The sequence below is a fragment of the Trachurus trachurus genome, assembly GCF_905171665.1.
Source record: "Trachurus trachurus genome assembly, chromosome: 6".
Classification (NCBI taxonomy): Eukaryota; Metazoa; Chordata; class Actinopteri; order Carangiformes; family Carangidae; genus Trachurus; species Trachurus trachurus.
This window is the reverse complement of record NC_139897.1, coordinates 26,369,230-26,384,357: the sequence shown is the minus strand read 5'-3', so window position 1 is coordinate 26,384,357 and position 15,128 is coordinate 26,369,230. Positions and strand designations below refer to the sequence as shown.

Here is a 15,128-nt window from a genome sequence, read left to right as displayed (position 1 = left end):
TAAACTTGCATTATTCCCATTATGTTGTGTTTATTAATTGCGAACTTAGTGCACTTTATGCAGGCGCTGTAAAGTGTGGCTGTTTTTGCAGAGACGTTTGAGTGCATCCAGATGTGTATGTGTGTATGAGTGTGTGTGTGTCTGACAGTATGTTTGAGTTCCAGGGAAACGATCCAGGTGACACATGGACGCTTTGGAAACCTTCAGGAGGAGGATGTATGGCTCTGATTAGACTCAGTCCTTCTCAGTGTTCAGAGCTTCGTTTGAGGGATTCTTGCAAAAACAAGAAAAGAAAAAAAAACTGAATAAATTGATCTTGATTTTGAATTTCCTCCTTTCACTTCTCCAACCACAACTCTCCAGGTTCGAAAGCAGCAGCGGTGGAGTTCTCCAATAGCATGTACGACCTGGGCTCGCCCATCAGCGCCGGCCCTCTGCAGGTCGTCCAGTTGGCCGAGGATCTGAAACTGGCGCTGGAGCTGCAGCCCAGCCAGGAGCAGAGGGACAACCTGCGGGCGCAGCTGCAGGCGGAGACGGCCCAGGCTCTGATCGAGTGGCTCCAGAGCGGCACCGTGAGTCTCTCTTTCAACTTTCTTTCTACGTCAATGGAAACGTGATTCATCATCTGCATCGTATCAAGCTGTTTTCCCAACACGAGTTATTTGAGTGCAGTTTGCACTTCTGGTTTTTGCCATTTATGACCATCATCGTCGTCGTCTTTGGTGAGACGAAATATCTGAGAATGAATCAGCCCAGACTGTGGATGTTTGTTTTGTTTGGCTCTCGGAGCACGAGGAGCTGCTGTGCTGTCTGGTTTTTCTAATTCCCACAAAGCTTCGTGTTTGGGATGTTTCAGTTTATTTTCTCACACATTTGTCTTGAATAAGGAGCCAACGCTTGAATTTATTCTGACACCTGTGAGAGAGTCCTTTGATTTTATCTTTAGCTGCTGCTATATTTCTTAGATGCTATGTATCACATAACAAACCTGTTGTCTAAATCCTAATTATTCACTAGAGGCAGTTTCTCCTGTGTGGACAGGGCAGCACGTTTCAATGTCATGAACTTTGCACAAGTACGTTTGATCACACTATAGACTTTAAAGTGGACAAATTATGGAAATATCACTTTTTGAAGGCTCTTTAACATATAGTTGGGTGTTTGTCTTGCCTTCTGGTCCCAAAATGTGAGAATTGACAACAAAATGTGTAATTTTCAGACTCCCTAGGTTGAAATCCACGTGGTTTTATGAGCTGTTCCCTCAGTTTTCTTCCAGTGATGTAACTAGGATTCAATTTGCATAATCCCACCCCTACCTGGGACCGGTAGAAGGGGCAGGGCAAGCTGTGGTTCATTTGCATTTAAAGGGACAGGCACTGAAACCAGCTGTTCTGAACAGGGCTGTTTTGAGAGGATGAAAAGAGCTGTGATGTTTGATCCTTGGGGTGTTTTGACCGAAGCATGTCACAAACATGTCTTTAAGACACCTGGGATCTATTTTAAGTTTGTGGCAAGGGGGCATAATATGTCTCCTTTAAATAAAAAACGGAGGTGGCCTACATGACATCACATGATGTCGCCATCTTGCCAATATGTGACACCACGAAACTCCAGACTAATACAAAATTAATCAAAGAGGAGCTAAAACTCTGTTGCATGTTCAATCAGTCAGTCAAACTTTATTTACAGAGCACTTTTCATGCAGAGAGAAGCAGCTGAAAGTGCTTTACATAAAACAGTTGACACAAAAGATATCCCCTCACCATCTTACACTCAACAATCTGAAGTGTGGGAACACTAGAAAATAGATAAGAAATATTTAAAAAAAAGAAAAAAAAAGAATAAAAAGTAGAAAGAAATAAGCAAATAACTGTTCAGGTCAAAAAAGGGTTAAAATGGCATAAAGAAGTAATAAATATGTAAATAAATAATAATAAATGTTGGTTTATTGCAGTTACTGTATATTCTCAACCAGCTCTCACTCAAAGCGACCACACGCTCAATAATGCAGAAGTTTGAGCTTTAATAAGTCGGCATGAAGAAGGAATTCAGAGGAAATTGATTCAATCTTTATTAATTAATGTGGGTGGAGGAGGTAGAGCGTGTTGGGCAGTGGTTCGATCCCCTGCTCCTCCAGTCCAGATGTTGAAGTGTCCCAAACTTTGCCTCCAATGTATTATTATCAGCATGTGAACAGTTAGATAGAAATGCCCCATATGTAACAAGTGGTGTACAGTAAAGCACTTTGCATCATAGTAGAGACTAGAAAAGTACAATATAAATGCAAATCCATTATTTTCCATAATCTCTGCAATGACTCAGCTGTTTTTAGGAACAACCACTGGCTCACATGTCACTGTGAGTAAATGTTGTTTCCACCTCTGCTCTCCGATCGCCTGGTGATGCTCAGGTTACATAAGTGAAGCCGTCGTGAAGCTCCGAGCCTCCGACACACGACGAACTAACTGACGACTAAATGAAACAGCTGTTTCACGTTGAGCGGAGATTATTATTTATGTTTAGAGTTACAGTGTTTTTCTTCCTGCTCAGAGTTTCTCAGAAAACACATTAGCAAATAGAGGCTCTGTGTGTCTCATCAGAGGTTTTTTTTTACACGACCGCCGGCTCTGAAGACTCTCGTTTTACCGTGATGTAACTGAAGGGATGAAGGCATCAGCTGCTTGTGAGCATGAACCGTCAGTCTGTGGACGTGTCCAGGCTCCTATGTGTTTTAAAGGAGAAGTTAAAGAGGAACTATGCTACATTTTTACCTTATTTAAGCAGCTTTGGAGTCATTGTGATTGTGATGTTTAATAAATGACTTGTAACTTGTACCAGTGAGAATGGAGGCTCTCTGCCTTCCGCCTACAGTAGCGTCTCTTGGCTGAAAACCAACCTTGTTAAGATCAGAGCCTCCGACCCGGTGTCCCAGCTCTCGTCTCTGCGCACCGCGACACAAACGCGCCCCGTAACCTGTAATCTATTGTTTATGACAGATAAGACTACACAAATATAGCTACACATCGTTGGCTTTGTTGTAAACTAATGCACATGGCCGGGAGGAGGGTTAGCAAAACAGAGGAAAAGCAACCAGACTTGCATAGTTGCTAAATTTCATAACATTTTTGCATATTTTCACGTGTGATACATTTAATGAAAGTCCAGTAGCAATGAATTAGGCGAACCTTTTTACCACTTATCATTAATGCTTTATGAAGGGGAATATTTCTACCCCTGTTGCAAGGGGTGAAGAGTAGATGACGGGGTATGAGTTGGAAATTGGATTGGACTCAAGTATTCTGGAAAACCCCACATTTATTTTGTGCCAGTTCTTTTTTTTTCCTTCTTTTTTTCTTTTTTATTAACACCAAGAACCTGTAGTTTTTACATTTCCTGCTTCCTCCATTATATCTGCACATGGTATACTGTTAGAGTTGGTCGTTAGGTCACAGATGAAGATGCACAAGGCTGCACAAAAATAAAGTTGTAATTGAGAAACTTACAGTACAGAGCAGAGAAACAGCGTCCATGTCGCTCCGTGTTAATCTACAGACGCCGTCAGTGTTTCCTCTGCAGAAACAAATGCACATGGCCGAGAGGAGGAGGAGGAGGGTTAGCAAAACAGAGGAGAAGCGACCGGACTTGTATAGTTCCTCTTTAAATATGGGATCAAACTCATGCTCAGACCTGAGGGTCAGACGAGAGGTCAGAGGGAGAGGAGGGACATTTTACATCTCTCTGTGAGGATGAACTCACAGCTCATTAGGTCTTCCTTCCTTCCTCGTTTCCTTCCTTCCTTCCTTCCTTCCTTCCTTTCCCTCCTTTCATATAATATCCATAGAGACAGAGAGAGGGAGGGATGGAAGGAGAGAGGGAGGGGGAGTGAGAGTTTGGCCCTGGTCCACACTCTTCTCCTCAGGGAAACTATTACAACTCGGCTTATTATCAACTTCCTGTGCTGAGCTGAGCTCCCTCCCTCACACCCTCAGTCCTCAGTCCTGGAGCTGCTCTCACTTGTTTACATCCCTCAACATTTTACATCTCTCTCTCTCCCTCACTCTCTCTTTCTCTACTTTCCTCCACTCTCTTTCATTTCCTCTCACACCCTCCCTCTGCTCTCTGTTTGGACATGAGGTGCTTTAGTTTGACTCTTTGTGAAGGAAACTGAGCTGCTCAGGACGGTTGAGGTAAGAAACAAACTTCTTCAACGCGCTGCAAGAATCCAAACAACTCTTATTTTTTAAACCACATCACTCGGTGCATCAATCTTGTGTATTTTTTTTCCTATAACTTATTTAAAGTGTGTGTCTCGTTTCCTGTGGGTTCACTGACCTGCAGCTGTTGCTGTCTGTAGACGCTGTGGCTTTGTTGCTGTTGCTGAGCTTTGTCCTGCAGAGGCTGCTGTTCTCAGTGCAGTGCTGTGTTTAAAAAAAAAAAAAGGAAAAGGAAAGGTGGATCCTGGATCTGGTTCAGCTGCTGCTTCAGCTCCTACATTGTTTCGACAGCAGATGTCTCACATGTTGCACCGACCGGACCTCCACTCACTCCGTCTGTTGTCTGTCTTTACTTTCTAACTTTGAACGACCGGCCTACAACTCATTAATCAGTCATTAAGTGTCTGTTTCACTCCACTGGAGCAGAAATTAAACTTATTTAAAACTCATTTCATTCAAATTAAACAGCAGAACATCAATGTGACCACCTGCAAGTAAAAAACTCACTGTTTTTGCAATAGTAAAAATCCTCCAGATGTGTTTATGCTAATTATTCACTCTGACTTGATAATGTTTCTGTGCAGATGTTTTTATTCTTTTTAGTGCATGAGGTTTTTTCTCATTGTATGTGTGCTGCTGCTGCTGCAAAAAGAGAAAAAGCTTCTGAAAATACAAACAAATAGGAGCCAGATGCAGATTGATTGGATCAGATGATGTAGAGAGAAACGGCTGCAGCCAGGAGGTGTTTACTGGTTTCTCAAGCTGTTTAATTTCTCAAATAAATAAATAGTGGACGGTGGAGAAATGAAGGAAGAGAGAGACGATGAATGAATGAGAAGAACAGGTCATGTGCTCCTCATTCAGTCCTGAGTTTTGGTTGAGTTTTTAGCCCTCAGCCCCTCCCCCCTCCTCTGTTTTGCATGTACATGTCAACGGGGTAGTTGTATCATGATGGGAGGGTTAACTCGGCCTTTCTAACCAAGATGTTAGATGACCACACAATACAAATGAAGAGGTGCGACAAATCTCCCAGAATAGAGCGGTTACACCAGCAAGATGGCTGCACATACTTACATGTTTTACTATTTATAAAGATTTGGACATTTCAGTCAATAGATGTCCATAGATTAAAGAGGAACTATGCAGGATTTTTAAGTTAACTACGCTACATTTGTACCTTAATTAAACAGCTTTGGAGTCATTGTGATGGTTTAATAAATGACTTGTAACTTGTTCCAGGGAGAATGGAGGCTCTCTGCCTTCCACATAGCGTCTCTTGGCTGAAAACTGTAAGATCAGAGCCAACGACCCGGTGTCCCAGCTCTCGTCTCTTCACACCATGACACAAACGCGCCCCATAACCTGTAATCTCTTGTTTATGACAGATAAAACTACACAAATATACACGTTGTAACATCATATATACATTATATATAACGTTATCTACCGCTCTATTGATTGATTTCTCGTTGGCTTCATTGTAAACTAATGCACATGGCCGAGAGGAAGGTTAGCAAAACAGAGGAAAAGCGACCAAACTTGCATAGTTGCTTAATATAATGACATTTTTGCATATTTTCATGTGTGATACATTTAATGAAATTCCAGTAGCAATGAATAAGTCGAACCTTTTTACCAGGTTTTTCCCTTATACTTATCTGATATCAATGTCTTCTGGAAAACCCCACATTTATTTTGTGCCAGTTCTTTATTTTTTACACCCAAAACCTGCAGTTTTTACATTTCCTGCTTTCTCCTCTGTATCTGCACATGGTATAAGGTCAGAGTTGGTCATGAGGTCACAGATGAAGATGCACAAGGCTGCACCAAAATAAAAGTTACATTTGAGAAACTTACAGAGCAGAGAAACGGCGTCCGTCCGTGTCGCTCCGTGTCGGTCCACAGACGTCAGTGTTTCCTCGGCAGAAACTTCACGTGGTCGGTGAATTTCAATAGCTCACGATGAACAAAAGCCTGGCAGATTATCAAGGCGGTCTTCGTGTGCGCAGGGTCGGCTGCTCCCTCTCATCCTCCTTCTCCCCCCCCTCTCCTTTCCTGCCCCTCCTCTCCTCCCCCCTCCCCTGCTGACCCGGAGCAACAGGATTAAAGCCACTTGTGCTCCTCAATTAGTCTGCACCCTGCAGGCCTCTCTCCGGGGGATAATCCACCGTGAAACACACACACACACACATACACACATATACACACTGATACACACATGTAAACACAGGAAGCGATGAGTGTGTTACAGGCAGGAAGTTGAGACCCTGTGATGAACGTGTCTCCAGTGAAACTTATACAGGCATGCAAATGAGCATAAAGTCAACAGTTAGTGTTGTGTTGGACAGTGTTTGTGTGTGTGTGTGTGTGTGTGTGTGTGTGTGTGTGAGAGAGTGTGTGTGTGACCATCAACTACAGGTTGAAAAACGTCGGCATAAGAAAGAATGGAAGCCCAGAGAATTAAGAGTCTGTAAACGACCAAAGTCTGTCTGGGAGAAGATCCACAATTTGTAAAGTTAGTTCTTTATTTTATGTATGATTATTATTATTATCATCATCATCATCATTTAATATGAACTGTATATATATTTTTCATTATATATAACAACTTACCTACTGTAATGACACCCAATCTTTGTATAAGAGAGAGACAGCACTTCATCAGCACACACGCATATACTGTATACAGTATAAATGTATATATACTTTTTATTTTTATTTTATTTGTATATATTTGATTCTGTGAGTTGTATTTGTTTTGTTTCATTGATTCTTGATGCTTTGGCAACACAGTTCTCGTAACATTGAGACAGAGAGAGAGTGTGTGTGGGCAAATGAGCCTTTCATTCAGAGTTACAGCAATAGTGAAAATACACAGAAAGCTGGAACCTGAGCAAATGGATGCAAACATCAGATGGACAGATGGGCTCAAGAGAGAGAGAGATAGAGAGAGGGAGGTAGAGTGACATAGAGAAGAAAGGGAGAGAGAGAGAGAGAAAGTCTTTTGCTCCTGCAGTGTGTTTGTGTGTTTTGAAGTCTCCAGGCTCTGTGAGCGTAACTTAATTAAAAAAGAGCATAAGCGAAGGAGAGGGAGAGAGATCTGGCAGCGTCGGTGTTTGTGCTGACATCACAGCTTTGTTGTGTGTGTCCGACATTAGATGCTGCTGATTTAGGGTGTGTGTGTGTGTGTGTGAGAGAGAGAGAGAGAGAGAGAGAGAGAGAGAGAGAGAGAGAGAGAGAGAGAGAGAGAGAGAGAGAGAGAGAGAGAGAGAGAGAGAGAGAGAGAGAGAGAGAGAGAGAGAGAGAGAGAGAGAGAGAGAGAGAGAGAGAGAGAGAGAGAGAGAGAGAGAGAGAGAGACTCAGATGCAAACAGATGACAAGGAAAGAAGAAAAACACAAGCCCCCACCTTTCTTTTCTCTCTCTTTGGGCTCGGCCATTTGGCTGTCAGACGGACCTCAGAGAGGAGGGAGAAGAAAAGAAAAGAGGGGAAGTGGCTCTGAAGTGAAGCAAAAGAGAGAGGAAAAGAAAGAAATAGAGAAAGAAAGAAAGAAAGAAAGAGAGGAGGGGAGTTTGGCAGGAGCAGGAGAGGAGGAACAACTCCAACCAGGACATGGGTGAGAAGAGAAGAGGAGGAGGAGGAGGAAGCAGCGAGAGAGAAAGTGGAGAGAGAGCGGCGGCGGAGCGGAAAGAGTGATAGTAGAAGAAGGAAAAGAAGAAAGAAGCGTTGAAAGAAGAAGAAGAGGAGGAGGAAAAGGAAAAAAGAGGAGGAGGAGGAGGAGGAGGGAGGACAAAACACGGGGGAGTTGTCTCACTCAGAGATCGTAAAACGCCCTCCTCCTCTTCCACAGCTGTGAATGTTGCCGCCACACACACACACACACACACACACACTCGTACACACTTACTTACTTGACAGTGCTCACATGCTACAAACTCAAGAACACACTCAGTCTTTGTCCGGTTGTATCACACACACACACACACACACACACACACACACACACACACACACACACACACACAGACACACACACACACACACAGTGAGATAAAATCGGACATAAACCCGGAGCAGAGAGGCAGCGATGGGCCGGGAGCATGGAGACTCCTATTGACTTCTACAGACACTTCTCCTGGCTCAAAAAGGTGAGAAACCAGAACCAGGAGCTTTAACTTTAACTTTAACTTCACTTTTACACTTTTTTCTTTTCTTTTTTTACACTTTTTCTCCTCCGTCTGTGACTTTCAGCCTCGTTGTCGTCTCTTTTTTTGTCTGTTTGAGGAGTTTTACAGTTTAGTTGAGTGTCTGAAGGAAGAGGATAAGCTCCTCTGTCCCTGTGAGATAATCACTGCTCCTCCGTCTTATTGTCCTGCTTCTTATTGTCTTGTTTCCCGGTGACTTGACTGTTTTCTGATGTAATTTCCCTCAAGATTTGAAGAGTAGCATGTGTGTGTGTGTGTGTATTAGTGTGTGTGTGTGTGTGTTGTCATAAGGAGTGTGTTATCAGATTAAAAGCATTATCCATCAGCTGGTTGTTGTTGACAAAGCAGCAGCGTCTTGATATCAAGAGTGAGATTCAATCAGGGGAAGAGACTATTTATTGTGTTATTGTGATGCCTTCAAATGCAGATGTGAATCAGTAATACAGTAATAAATAGCTCTATTTATTTATTTATTTATTTATTTATTTATGTGATGCCTTCATGTTCGGCTTGGAATATTCAGCGTTCACGTCGTTCATTGGAAAACTTTTCCCAGTTTCAGTTTCACCAGTAGACGGTGACCTTTAATGTGACCTTCTAGAGGTCGTTCAGGGACGTGACCAACAACTGTTTGGGGCCACTACACAAACACAGACACACACACACACACAGTCAGACACACACACTAAGAGCACATTGTGTGAAACACCATCTCACTTTTAATCAGATTTTTTCGATCATCTGATTTACAGAAAGCGATCAGGTGTTGTTGTTGTCCTGCAGAACTTTTATTTTGCTAACCTCCAGCTTTCAGGATTTTCACAATAAAAGCCCAAGTAAAAGCAGAAATCTGACAGTTTAACTCTCCTGTTGTCCTTCTGGGTCAAAGAAGGAAGGACGAAGGGAAAAAAGGAAGCAGGGAAGGAAGGCAGGATGGACGAATAGAAAGAAGGAAGGAAGGCAGGAAGCACGAAGGAAGGAAGGAAGGAAGGAAGGAAGGAAGGAAGGAAGGAAGGAAGGAAGGAAGGAAGGAAGGAAGGAAGGAAGGAAGGAAGGAAGGAAGAGAAAAAGGATTGTGGAAAGAAGGAAGGGAAAAGGAAGGAAAGAAAGATGGAGGGAATAACAGATTGGGCCAATTAGATCAAAAGAGGAAGGAAGAAGTAAGGACGAAGGTAACAAAGGATGGACTCCTCCTCCTCGGTTCTTCGCTCTGCAGACGATCTCTGTTTCTCTGATATCTAAATCAGCGTCGTCTTGCAGCTTCCAGCTCGTTCTGCTCCGTTTCCCCGTGAACATCCTGACGCAGCAGATCAATAGATAGATAGATAGATAGATAGATAGATAGATAGATAGATGAGGATGATGATGATGACGTTCGGCTCTGAGGTCTCAGAGACGGTGACAGTGACTCTGAGAGAAACTCTCTGTCGACTCAGAGGATGTAAAACATGAAATAACCTGATGTGGAGTTTATCCTGCGTCCGTCAGTTTCTCCTTTTCTCAGTTTGAGGAAATCGTCCAGTCATGTTTCTTGTGAACTTAGTTTTATGCATCAGTTTTTTCCATTTTGTAAATTTCTTCAGTAATTGAATTCAATTAGATATTGATCCCTTGGTCAGTGCTTCTTCTACTCTCCCAGAGTTTAATGTAATTGCTTTTTCTTTCTTTTTTTACTTGCAACCAGCACTGACAACAGATCTGTCGTTCCCCATCACACAACTCATAGGAATCTTATATCCAAGTATTTGGTGCAACAGTTCACACACAATTTATCAAAACACATGGCTATTCAGTTTTTTTTCTTAATTGAATCCATTTATTATGGTTAAAATTAAAAAAAAACCTAGGAATCTGAATGAACCAGTCACCTGTGTGTGTTTTACTCATCTACAGTAATTGGCTTGCAATTTGTATTTTATGATATTTATATTAATCACATGTACACCTCATAACCACTAAAGGTCGAACAACTAGAGACTGGTTTAATTCTCATGGTTAAAGAGACAAATGTAGATTATAACTAACTAAACATGATGAACGAAGACATAGACGACAGAACAAAACTAATAAATGACTTGTCTTCCAATAAATGCCCCGTTGTTTCAGTGATTGTAGAGAAGCAGACAACACTTTACAGGAAGAGTTGTTATTAATATTCAGTTTAAGATTTAGATCAGTGTTGGAGGCTTGAATATTATGGATCAAACTCAGACTTTAATGTTGTGGGTGATCAGTGGACATCACATTACGTCACGAAAACTTTTGCTCACTGCAACATTTTCAGTATTTTTCAACAAATGTGATGTTTTTCCTGTTTATTGTTTGATAATCTGCATTGACTCAAACCCACGGGTGAAATTCAAATCTGCAGAAAACAAGTGAACAACAATTCATCCCTGCTGTGGCTGAGTCACTTTAAAATTCACTTTACGTACACACTCTCTCTCAGTCGTCGTCGATTGTTGAACTGCACAAACATGAAATTGAATTTAACCAAATTGGATTTAGAGTCGGGGTGGTGTGACTGCAGAGAGGCCGCCTACGCTTAATGTGACACACACAGTCTGCACGGCGAAAAGTCACAGCAACAAGAGGAGAACATATACGTTTATATAGTATATATATATATATTTCCAGAGCAGTGGTTGTTACAAAGAGAGAAGCTTTTAGCTGCGGGTCATTAAAAGTAGGTGTTGTCCTGTGTGTTGTCAGACATTCTTCGACTCTGGGATCACACTGTAAACTCCACTGTTCGTCATGAGGACACACCCACTCCACTGGCCACAGCTTTATTGTAAACACTGCACAGAGCTGTAGAGAGTGTAACTCATTCTCTGAGGCCCGAGGACCGTTTTCATTTTTATGATATAATGTGCAAAATATGTTTCAGAGCAGTTTCAACTCTTTCTGTTGTCAGGCGACTTTCATTTGACTCCAAATGCTGAAAACATTGAATTGTCTGGACTTTCTTTTTCAAAATCTTGTGAAAGCAAACTTGTAATTTGGACTTCACTGCACAATAAAACATCATATTGAGATTATATGTCTAGATATTACAAGTGTAATATGCAATTTCAGTTGGAACGGTTTCTTTTGCTTTTAATTTGCGCTTAAAAATATTTAAGAAAAAAAACACCACAAAATAACAGACAAAACAACACCATAAAAACATGTCCCTTGACTTTTAAGATTTAGGCATCCCTATAGCAACACACCACTTATGGTGCAATCAGTGCACAATGATGATGAGTGATGTTGTGGCACATTTCATCTCTATCAAACTTGCAAAATTGCAGCCATAGTGCAACTGTCATCAAACAAGATGCATGTAACTGTGCAGCCTGACTTCAAGTGGCTCCACCAACATCTATAGGTTATGAAATAGTGGATGATATAGAGCAGTGCTTCTCAAACTTTTTTACATCAAGGACCCCTAAATTGACACAAATTAGACCACGGACCCCCATTGGACAAAATTTTGAAGCAAACACCAGAAATAAACAAATATTTGTTCTGAGACTGAAGAATGTTACTTTTTTAGTCAATGTACATTCAAATTAGGGCCAATGGTGTGAATTTTTGGAAATATTGTAGAGAAATTTCTGGGAAAAAAGTAAGATTTCTGAGGAAAAAAAAGAAAAAAGTTAAACATTTTCTAGAAAAAAGTGGTAAAATCCCCCCCCCAAAAAAAGTTTGGAGGTAACATTTATTTTAAAAAATATGGTAAAATTTTCAAGAAAAAGTTCGGGACCCCCTTTAACCCTCTCAAGGACCCCAGGGGGTCCCCGGACCCCACTTTGAGAACCATTGATGTAGAGCACAGTCGTTGATAAATAGAAAATAATGAATATTACTGAGTTGTAATGTGTAAATCTTGGAGCCTGTGAGTCAGAAGATGTGAGGATCATATTTCCACTATAAGACATCAATGGAAACATAGATAATATTTCTTCAGCTGCACCGTTTGTTGAAACATCCAGGAGAGTGATAATGTGTCGCCCCTGTTGCCCCCCTTGTCCTCCTCCACCTCCCTCCTCTCAGTCCAGCAGGCGATGACAGACAGACAGAAGCAGAGCGGCCTGGTTTTTTTTTTTTTTTTTTTTACTTTATCAGCCTCTTCAACTGCTGCAGCCTGACGGGAATATCTGACTGTGATTACAGGACATTTAACGCACTTCCTGGCCGCTCCCCCTGCCTGCACGCCGTACTGCACTGTAACATTAGTCCAAACAAGGAGGGGTCACAGGGGACGATGCTGAGATATAAACTCTCTTGGCCCCGCTCTGCTCTTCTCTTGGTACCTTTGGTGTGACACATAATCCAAATATGGCGTTCGTGAGGCGTTCAGGATCTCAGCCCTCCTCTATCTATCTATCTATCTCTCTCTCTGTGTTTCCTTTCCTGTCTTTTTTAGTTTACATGATGTTAATAGGTTTAATGCGTCGTCCATATGGTGGGCGACAGGAAGCCCAGTGTGTATACATCCTCTCTGAGCTCGGCTGCAGTCAGACAGATCATGGAGGATTACAACACGCTGCTTTCGGGGCCTTTTCATCTGCGTTGTTCTTAGACACTCAGACGAACACATGAGGTCAAGTCTCGGTGTCATTTGATCCATTGTTTGTGTATAAATACGGTTTAATGCAGCTTGACGTCTCAGCTGCAGCCGTGATTGTTATTCTCTGCCGATGAACATCAAGTTTTAACCTTGATAACACGTCAATAGAGTGTTTTTATTTTATGTTATACAGGACAGATCATGAGAAAACTGTGTGTTTCCTGCTTCGATCTGCAGTGAACCAGTGACAGGTGATAAACCTGAAACCTTATCATGTGCAGATGTAACGGATGTGCACTCACTCCACCCATAAAGGACGTGCTAACCAACCCGCCAAGTGGTTGTCAACCTCTTGGCGAAGAGGTTAGCATCGTCGCCTCTGGTGCGGGAGGTCGTGGGATCGAACCCCACCTAGGGCAGGCCGTGAGAAACACAACGCAGAGGGCCAGATCGACATCGGCTACACAGAGAGCCACAGTTTGCATCAGTACAAACTAAACTAACACTGTGTAAACCACAAGCGAACAAACAAATAAAAGATGCTAACTCCTCTAACAGTTCAGATACGTCTGCTAGGATCTGATCCAGGTCAAAACTATGGTGGCCCAGACAGCTCAACCCACTGCAAAAAAACAAACAAAGACACAACACAACACAACAGAAGTGTTTCCGGAGAAACAAAAAAGTCAGTACGTTTACATGACAGTTGAAAAAAACGAATTATTGCCTTAATCCGACTATAACTGGACAACTGAAGTGCATGTACAATAAACGTGTTAGTCCGACTAATACCGGACTTCTTCAAACCTGACTAAGACGCCCAGATAATGCGATTGGAAATTCTTCTGCATGTGTAAAGGCCTTAATCGGACTGAAACTGGACAAGGACACAAAGTAGCAGAGAGGCTGGCCCGAACCCGGCAAAGAAAATTTAAAAAGTGCCAATTGAGTGCATTTCACACAGTGCAACCAGCGAGAAGATGTGTTTTACTAAAAAAAAGAAGAAAAAAAAAGGAAGCCTGTTTGTATTACCCAATTTGTATTTAGATTTTCAGCCCAAACCGGCGCATCCGGTCGAAAACTGAAGTTGGGAACTCAAAAGTTATTTATTTTCCTTTTTGGGGTTTAGCTCAGTTGGTAGAGCACCCGCCCCATGTGTTGAGGCTACAGTCCTCACTGCAGGCGACCCCGGTTTGAATCCCGCGTCGAGCGGCCCTATCCTGCATGTCATCCCCCCCCCCCTCTGCCTCCCATTTCCTGTCTCTCTCAACTATCCTGTCAATTAAAGGCGAAAAAGCCCCAAAAAATATATATATAAAAAAAGAAATGCAACTGTAATGTAATTTGTGGTTATTACTACTAGAAAATATTAAAAAAGGATTTAAAAATGAGTCATAATAAGTAATAACGACATCAACCAATGAGAAAAGAATCAAATCATTTCCTCCTATTATGTAATGTGCAGTAACACTGTTGTGGAAACGGTGAAACCTGTACTGATCATAATGGCTGTTACGTGTGTTTTATTGTATGTTAAATTGTCAGGAAAGTTTGAGGTGAAACATTCTCATCATGAATGAATAATTACTAATATAAAGATAAATTAATGAGCAGGAAAAGGTGAATGTATACGTGCATGTTCATGGACGTGAGCTGTGAAAATCACAACACAAGCTCCAGTGGCATGTCGATAATGTTGTGTCCAATGCCGAGTTATTTCTGGACAAATTGGAGTCAGATGAGTCAGATGATCTTTTCATAACTCTGCGTCATGTGGCTCGGGAAAAAATTGTGAAGTGAAGTTGGAACAGGAGTCGCTCTGTCGGCCGCCGGTGCAGCAACGAGTCAGCAGTTTGTCCCGGAGACGACGATGAGTCTGTACCTGCAACCAGCTGCTCGGCAACAGAGGCAGCTCACAGACCATAAACACACTGAAATACACTTAAACGTGAATTAATTAGATTAAATAAATCAAGAAATCCTCATAATTGGATCGCCGCTGGTTTCACTGAGGTTAAATGTGATAAAAGTCAAGAAGCTGAATTTTGATGAACGAGTTTCACTCAAACCAGATCATCAACAATCAGATCAAGGTGAAGTTGGTCGACTCTGTGTCGAGAGGAGGAGAAGGTCCAGAGGGAAATAATTATAA

General features: G+C 41.9%; 1 protein-coding gene across 2 annotated transcripts in view; it reads left to right on the top strand.

The window, feature by feature from the left end:
* ppfibp2b (PPFIA binding protein 2b) overlaps window positions 1–15,128 on the top strand; it is a 95,360-nt gene that overhangs the window by 27,387 nt on the left and 52,845 nt on the right. The window contains exon 3 of one of the 2 annotated variants that reach the window (XM_083973207.1): window positions 364–572. In XM_083973207.1, coding sequence (XP_083829333.1) covers window positions 364–572 — 209 coding nt within the window. Of the gene's footprint in view, window positions 1–363; window positions 573–8,276; window positions 8,362–15,128 lie in introns of those variants that run through there. The other variant, XM_083973208.1, reaches the window with a different exon arrangement.